This window comes from Myotis myotis, unplaced genomic scaffold, assembly GCF_014108235.1.
Source record: "Myotis myotis isolate mMyoMyo1 unplaced genomic scaffold, mMyoMyo1.p scaffold_m19_p_13, whole genome shotgun sequence".
Lineage (NCBI taxonomy): Eukaryota > Metazoa > Chordata > Mammalia > Chiroptera > Vespertilionidae > Myotis > Myotis myotis.
In genome coordinates this window covers 3319321-3327469 of record NW_023416317.1, presented here as the reverse complement: position 1 = coordinate 3327469, position 8149 = coordinate 3319321, and the positions used below count along the sequence as shown (strand labels likewise).

Genomic DNA, 8149 nt, shown 5'->3' with positions numbered 1-8149 from the left:
AGCGAGGCCTCACTGCCCCGGTGTCAAGTGGAGCTGCGAGGCCTCCCAGCACTGGGATCAGCGGATCCATGAGGCCTCCTGGCCCCTGGAGCAGTGTGACAGGGGGCAGCGCCCAAACCCCCTGATCACCCTCGGCTCTGTGTGTGAAAGGGAGCAGGGCTACAACCTCCCTATCTGCCCTGCTCTGTTTGTGACAGGGGAAGGCGCCCCAACCCTCTGATCAGCCCTGCTCTGTGTGTGACAGGGTATGGAGCCCCAACCCCCGATCAGCCTTGCTCTGTGCATGACAGGGGGCGGCGCCCCAACTCCCCAATCGGCCCTGCTCTGAGCCCGACCAAGGGCTGCACCTAGGGATTGGGCCTGCCCTCTGCCACCCGGGAGCAGGCCTAAGCCAGCAGGTCGTTATCTCCCGAGGGGTCCCAGACTGTGAGAGGGCACAAATGGGGCTGAGGGACAACCCCCCCCCCCCCGCCAGTGCACAAATTTTTGTGCACCGGGCCTCTAGTCCTATATAATAAAGGGCTAATAAGCAAATAGACCGAACGGCGGAACAACCGAACAACCGGTTGCTATGATGTGCGCTGACCACCAGGGTGCGTGTGCGGAACATGGTGGATGTTGGCCGTGGTGGGATGGTGGAGCAGGTGAGCAGGGGCGCCAGACCAAGGTGGGGCGCTGGTCACTGTCATAGGGCGAGCCTCTGGTGGTTACTGAAAATTCTTTGCTCCTGTGCATTGCAGTCGCGCCTGGTGCTTGCACCTGCTGCCAGCGCCTGCCCCACTTGCACCTGCAGCCGACGCTGGTCCCGATCGCTTGGCACCATCAGTGGGTGCGAGCGATGGCTGCTGGCCCTTATCGCCCCTGAGGGCTTCTACACCTCCCCCTGCTCCTGAGGGGCAATTGGGGCAGCAGACATTGCTTGAATCCACTGCTGGCACCAGCTCCAATCACTCCATACCATCAGCAGGTGGGAGCGGCAGTGGTGGGAGCAGATAGGGGACCGGGGTAATGGCTGGAGGAGCTGGGCACGGGTGTCGAGGATGGGCTGAGACCCACCCCGTGCCTACCACAGCCTCTTGGCCCACAGTTTCTTTCAAGGTGCACAAATTCGTGCACTGGGCACCTAGTATTAAATAGATAGCATTTCTGGTTCATACAGCTGAAAGGACTGTAATCCCCCCAAGTCATTGTGAAAATCAAGAGTGCCCCACCCCATTTCAAGCACCTGCAGCCGAGAATCTAGGTTGAATGTTCTCTTGTGTTTTACCTTCCTGCCTCCTTCTGGCAGCGAGTGACCCCTCTCTGCTTCCAGCATCTTATTTCTAGCGATCCATCTATCAAGGAATCTGGAGCCCACCTTCATGAGCACAAAGGGCCCACTTTCCTCAGGAGTGTTCAAATCGTTTGCCATATTTTCACGCTTTAGTGAAGGACCTAAGAGTAGTATTTTGGGAAGTTTTATTGTGGGATTTTGGTAACTGTTACTGTAAAATGGTGTGCTTTCCCTTTCCCCCAAATCTCCTTGATATCCTCAACTCTTAAGGTCGGTCTTTTCTGATGTAAAATTAAAATGTTTCACCGTGAGGCAAAATGGGCAACTCCTGGAAGATGCCCCCTAATTAGTCTAGCCTCCTTGGGTGTTCTCCTAGGATGATCATTTCGTTTATTAAGTCTGAAAGGAGGAACTCAAGGATCAAATGCTAGCCTGAAAGGAGTAGATTCGAGATTCAATAAATAAAAGAATGGCCATGGAGCAGCATTTCTATAGATCACAAATCACTCTCCCTTGCATTTGACCTTGCAACATCTTCGGAAACAAGTTTGCCAATCTCCTCTTTTAAAGATGAAGAAATTAGGCTTCTAGGAACCAAGTGACGTGCCCAGATTACACAGCGCTTTGGAGAAGGACTCCAGGTCTTCACTCTAAATGCCACTGCCTCTCTGCTCGCTCCCGGATGCCTCAAGACACGTTTAAAAACACTTATTTTTATTGTTGAGAGTATTACTGGAAGAAGGCAGACGTCCGGCTGGAACTAATCAGCGAAGGACTGGAAGCAAAAAAGAGCTGCAGCCCAGCCTGTTGGCCAGTTACCTAAGCGAGTGCGGAAGCTGGGCGGGGGGGACACTTTTGCAGTTATTGCCCCACACCTCACTCCTGCAACGTTAGGACAGTCTCCGCGAACTCCCAGTGACTGAGAAATGCCATGCAAGAGGGCCCGTGATGACGCTGCTTCGTTCTGTGCCTTCTTAGATGAAGGGAGCCTTCGAGTGCTGCTGTGATCGGAGGTGGCGATTGGACGGGGAGCTGGGAGAGCAGCCCCGCGAAGCTCGGGCTGAGTCGTGGAGAGGACGCACAAGAACCCCGCTAAGCAAGGTGTTCACCCCCACGTGGAGGCGAGTTGCTCCGCTCCAGCGCGAGGACGAGCGGCGATGTCGCAGTAGCGCTGGAAGCAAACAGGCTGTTCGGCATCCTTTTAGGTTAAGGCAGGCTGAAGGCTCAAACTTTCTAGTGCCAAACCCTTCACTGTTGTTTTTTTGTTTGTTTTAAATAAGGACTTGGCGTTCCTTCTCAGGCGTCTGAGCTGCGAGGAGGGGTGACCGTAGGAGCGCCGGCCGGGTCTGTCCTAATTAATATTTAATGGTCAGGTCTGTACCCTTGAGGCGAGAGGGAGCCGCTGACATTGACAGGGATTCCGAACTGGAGCTGCCCCGCGGGGTCCGGCAGGCGGCCTCTGCCCCGCGGGCCGCTGGGAGTTGTAGTTCCCGCCGGCCCCGCGGCCCCCGCAAGCTGGGGAGGCCCCGCCCGGCCGAACTACAAGCCCCGGCGGCACGGGCGGCGGCCCCTCCCCGGCGAGTGCGAACCCCCGGCGCCGGGCGGCCGCGCGGGCGGCGGCGGGCAGAGCGGGCGCTGCGGCCGCGGACCCAGGCCCGCCTCCTCCCCTCGCCCGGCTCGGTCCTCACCCGGGCGCCGCGGGGACGGAGCCGCAGCCATGCAGTCCGAGTCGGGCATCGTGCCGGATTTCGAAGTCGGGGAGGAGTTTCATGAAGAACCCAAAACCTATTACGAACTCAAAAGTCAGCCGCTGAAGAGCAGGTGAGGGGCCGCGGGCTCGGCGGGGCTGCGCTGCGCTGCCCGGCGCGGAGGGCGGGCGCCGGGCTGGGACAAGGACCCCGCGCCCTTGCGGGGCGGAGGGCGAGCTGCGCCCGCCCGGGGTCTGCGCCGCGCCGGGGGCTCCGGCCGAGCGCGCTCCGCGGGCGCAGGGCAGCAGGGGCTCCGGGCCGACCCCTGGCCGGGAGGCGGGCGAGGGCGGGGCGGCCCGGGCGGCGGGCAGGGAGACCGTGTCAGGTGAACCCCTGCCCCGAAGCTCCGACGGCGCGGACTGGAGGGGGCGGCGGGGCGGCAGGCGGGACGCCGGAGGGCAGTGGAGCTCCGCGCGTGGCCTCGGAGGAATCGCCCTCCGGGACGCCCGCCGCCCCAGGTGCGGTCCCGGGCCCCGCCTCTCACCTGCGGCGGCGCGGGCGGCGGGCGGGTCCCCGCGTCCGCTCCAGCCCCGCGCGCCGTGGAGACCCCGAGACCCCGGCGCCTGGAGGGGGCCTGCGCGGGGGCAGGCGTGTCCTTACCGGGACGGAACTTTGAGGAGCGGAGCGGAGCCGCGCAGGTCCGCCGCCTCCGCACCTGGTGCCCAGCGGGGCCCTCCGTTCCCGCTTCCCCGCGGGAGGCGGGTCTTCCTTTCGCGCAGCCCTGCGGCCGCGGACGGGCACGGGCAGGGTCAGGAGAGGGAGGGTCCCAGCGGCGGGAGCGGAGCGGAGGGGTCTCCACCCTCCCAGCGGCGGGGTGAGGTCGGCGGTGTCAGGGGTTCCCAGTGCCCCGCACCGCAGGGGGTGGGGGCGGGGCCTGGGCCTGGCTGGCAGGGCCCGGGACCCAGCGACCAGGGAGATGGAGGAAGGAAACTGAGTCAGGCGCCCTGTGTCTGCCTCTGGGTGCAGGGCCCGGCGGGCACATGCTTAGGGCTCTGCGGCCCGGAATCCAAGTTGGGGAAGAAAGTCCGAGGACTGCACAGGGCTGGCCGGCTGCTGCGGCTGCCTCCTCGCAGATGCCTGGGATGGGAAGGAAGCCCCTGCAGTTAGAGGCATGAAACCAGCCTGTAGTGGTGATTCCTCTTCATAATGGCTGTCTTGTGTGTGAGCGTAGATTGTGTGTTGGGGGTTGGGAGTTTTGAGTAATATTGTGCAAAGGGTATTGTTGGTTATGCTCATTGGGGCTTTATCTGCACTCAGCTGAAGGGACCAGTGTTTTACTGAGCAGTCTCTGCTTTTGCTTTTATAAGCAGACTAGAGGCCTGGTGCACGGAATTTGTGCACTCGGGGAAGGGGTCCCTCCCTCAGCCTGGCCTGCACCCTCTGGCAGTCCCGGACCCCTTGAGGGATGTCCGACTGACGGCTTAGGCCGGATCTCCACGGGGAGCAGGCCTAAGCCATCAGTGGGACATCTTTAGCGCTGCTGTGGAGGCGGGAGAGGCTCCTGCCACCACCGCTGCCCTCGCCAGCCATCAGCCTGGCCTCTGGCTGAGCAGCACTTCCCCTGTGGGAGCATCCTGACCACCAGGGGGCAGCTCCTGCATTGAGCTCTGCCCCTGGTGGTCAGTGTGCATCATAGTGACTGTTCTGCCTCTTGGTCAATTTGCATATTAGCCTTTTATTATATAGGGTGCTTACATTGCCAGAATGAGGGAACAAGTGTGTGTGTGTGTGTAGTCCTGAAAGAAATGAATTAACCGGACTTATTGGAACATTTTTGATGGTAGCTGATACATAATTAAAGGAGTTTGAGAGTGAAGAAAATACCATCTGGAAAAACCCAAATGAACGCTATGGAGCTCATGCTGAAGGATTTGGGCCTGTTCTCGCTCAGAGTCGACAATCAGTTGCTTGCCAGGTGAATGAACGTGCTGGGGAGCTAGTGGGCACGTGCCAGGCGTGGTGTGGCATGGGAAGCAGTGGCTTCAGGTCAAAGCTGGAAGCAGGCGGGGGACAGAACCTGTATGGAGAGCAAGGCTAAATTTAACAAGTTGTCAAATGGTCTGTGGAGCAGACACATGTTCTTTAAAAGAAAGCAGTTAAATAAAACCTGTTAATAAACATATAAGGTTGGCAGAATTTCCCTATGCTGTTTTTCATAGCTGTCTGCGGTATTGTCATCAACATATGTTGTGTGTTTTTAAAGGGACCACACACTGTTCAGGGCCTCCTCATGGCTCTGTCTGAAGCAGCGGTTCTCAACCTGTGGGTTGCGACCTCTTTGGGAGTCGAATGACCCTTTCACAGGGGTCGCCTAAGACCATCCTGCATATCAGATATTTACATGATGATTCATAACAGTAGCAACATTACAGTTATGAAGTAGCAATGAAAATAATTTTATGGTTGGGTCACAACATGAGGAACTGTATGTAAAGGGCCAGAAGGTTGAGAACCACTGGTCTGAAGTCTTTGACGGACACCTTCTTAAAATTCTTGATTGGGAACAGTTGAAGTGAAAGGTTAGAACTGCTGTAGCTATTTTGTCTTTCGCTTCTCAGGAGTGTGTTAGGGTTGAAAATATGTCCAGAATCTGTCCACTTCCCTTCAACTCCTCCGCCACCACTTGGGTCCAAGCTACCATCTGCCCTCCCCTGGGTTACTGCAGTCATCTCTTACCTGGTCTGCCTTCCACCCGTACCCACTGGCATGGGGTTTCAACTCAGCAGCTATGATGTTCCTATTAAAGCTGATTCTCAACCTAGGGGCGATTTTGCCTCCCAGTCATTTGGCAATGGCTGGAGACATTTCTGGTCATCACAGCAGAAGGGAATTGCTGCTGGCCTCTGCTACGCAGCCTGCCACCGTTCTACAGGGCACAAGGGAGCAGTTATTTGGCCCCAAATTGTCACCACCGAGGTTGTGAAACCCTATGTTAAAACTGTCACATCAGGCCATTCTCTATTCACAAAACCTCCAAGAGCTCCTCCTTTCACTAAAACTGGAGAGCCAGGTGGCCTGCATGGTCAGGCTGCCTGTCAGCTCTGACTTTTGTCTCCTGCTGTCACTTGAGACTCCCTCTGCTCCAGCCAGGCTGGTCTCCTCGCTGTTCCTGGAAAAGACCCCTCCTCCTCAGGGCCTTTTATGTTGTTCTTGCTGGTCCCTTGGCCTGGACTGCCCTTTGCCCAGAAAGCCATGGGGCTCCCTCTCCCTTTTTAATTAATTAATTAATTTGTTGTTGTTATTCCTCACCTGAGGATATCTTTTCCATTGCTTTCTTTATTTTCTATTTTTTGTATATTTTCATTGATTTAGAGAGGAAGGGAGAGGAAGAGAGAGATAAACATCAATGATGAGAGAGAATCATCGATTGGCTGCCTCCTGCACACACTCCACATGAGGATTGAACCTGCAACCTGGGCATGTGCCTTGACCAGGAATCAAACCATGACCTCCTGGTTCATAAGTCGACACTCAACCACTGAGCCAGGCTGGCCTGGCTCCATTGCTTTTTCAGGAAGAGTGGGAGGGAGAGAGGGAGTGGGGGAGAGAGGAGAAACGTCGATATGAGAGAGCCACAGTGACTGGACTGGTTGCCTTCCACATACACTCTGACTGACCCAGAGTGGGCAGTGAACCCGCAACCCAGGTACATGCCCTTGATTGGGAATCGAACCCACAACTCTTTGGTGTGTGGTCCGATGATCTAACCACTGAGCACACCAGCCAGGGCTGCCATTCATCAAGCCTACCTTGACCACACTATTTATAATTGCTAATCTTCCAAACTCCCATCTTCTTTGCCCTGCTCTGTTTTTCTATGGTATTTATAACACATTCTGTAATTTTCTGATATGATGTGTTTGTTTCTCCACACTAGACTGCAGGCTCCAAGGGAGCAGGGATTTCTCTTTCTTCCTTGTTTACTGTTGTGCCCCAGAGCCAAGGACCGAGTTTCTCAACCTTGCACCATTGACATTTTGAACTGGGTGATTCCTGGCTGTGGGGGCGGTGCCTGAGCATGGCAGGATGGTTAGCAGTGTGTCTGTCCTTCCGGCCCCTGCCACTAGAGGCCAGATGAGCCCCTTCCCCACTTGTGACAACCAGAAATGTCTCCAGACTTTGCCAACTGTCCATGAGGGGCAGAGTCACACCTGTTTTGGAAGTACTGGCCTAGAACCATGCCTGGCACAATGAATGCTTGGTGTTTGTTTCAGCATTCAACATTGCATTCCTTTCAAAACAGACACCGCCAGGGCCTCTCGGAAGAGGCATTTACATATTTCCTCTTCCTTTGTGCTGAGCTCAGATAGGCAAGTGTTTCATGAAGAAGGACACATGTCTTCCTTAGCCAGACCGCCTGCCTTTCGGGATGTGAAGCTGGGGATCTGGATGACGGCAGCTGCATTTTGGTTCTACTCAGTGGCACAGCTGTGTCGCAGGAAGCCACATGCTATGAGCGAAGGTTCTAATGAAGACTGATTTGCAGTTTGGTTTTCCCAACAGGTTCTGAGACCTTTGTGTGTTGCGGGAATGCGTTCTGAATGGTGGTGGCAGAGGAAAAGTGCCCAGTGTCATGGGTGAACCTAGAATTCACACGTCAGCAGTCGGGTCAGGCTACCGAATGAGCTCCTAGGAACCAGGAAACTGTCGGTCTTTGGGACCTGCAGAGAACATTTCAGAATATGGTAGCAACTTCGGGCTCATGTTTCTTTAGTTTGGGTCACTCAATACTGTGGACTTTGTAGTGGCTAACATAGTTTTACTTGGGCAGACTTCAGAATTGACTTAATCTAATTTCAGTTATTTTTTCTTCTCAAATTTTTAGTGATGTTTCAGATAACTTCCTACAAATTAGAAATGAGTTTTAAATGGCAGGACAGGATATAGCGGTGGTTCCTAAATGCTGGCTCACAGGGGTGCGAAGTTTTCACAGGTTGGTAGTGCAGTGTCACCCGCAGTCACGTGCACATTCTTGGTATAAGGCCACTGCCACTTCATGGACTTGTTCGCAGGTATTCCCTCCTGTCTTCCGTTTAAAAATGCCCTTTCTTTTATGAAATGATAACCATTCTTGGAAAAACAAAACTGTCAATCTTTTATTGGTTTCTGAAAGTTTTCTTGATTTTTG

At 55.4% G+C, this 8149-nt stretch overlaps 1 protein-coding gene across 9 annotated transcripts in view; it reads left to right on the top strand.

The window, feature by feature from the left end:
• Positions 1–2844: 2844 nt before the first annotated feature.
• The window catches only part of MITF (melanocyte inducing transcription factor), a 247335-nt gene continuing 242030 nt past the window's right edge, over positions 2845–8149 (top strand). For 7 of the 9 annotated variants that reach the window (XM_036331582.1, XM_036331580.1, XM_036331587.1 and 4 more), the window contains exon 1: positions 2845–3094. In XM_036331582.1, the coding sequence (XP_036187475.1) occupies positions 2991–3094 (104 nt within the window). In that variant the 5' untranslated portion in view covers positions 2845–2990. The remainder of the gene's footprint in view (positions 3095–8149) is intronic. The other 2 variants (XM_036331584.1, XM_036331583.1) reach the window with 1 other exon arrangement.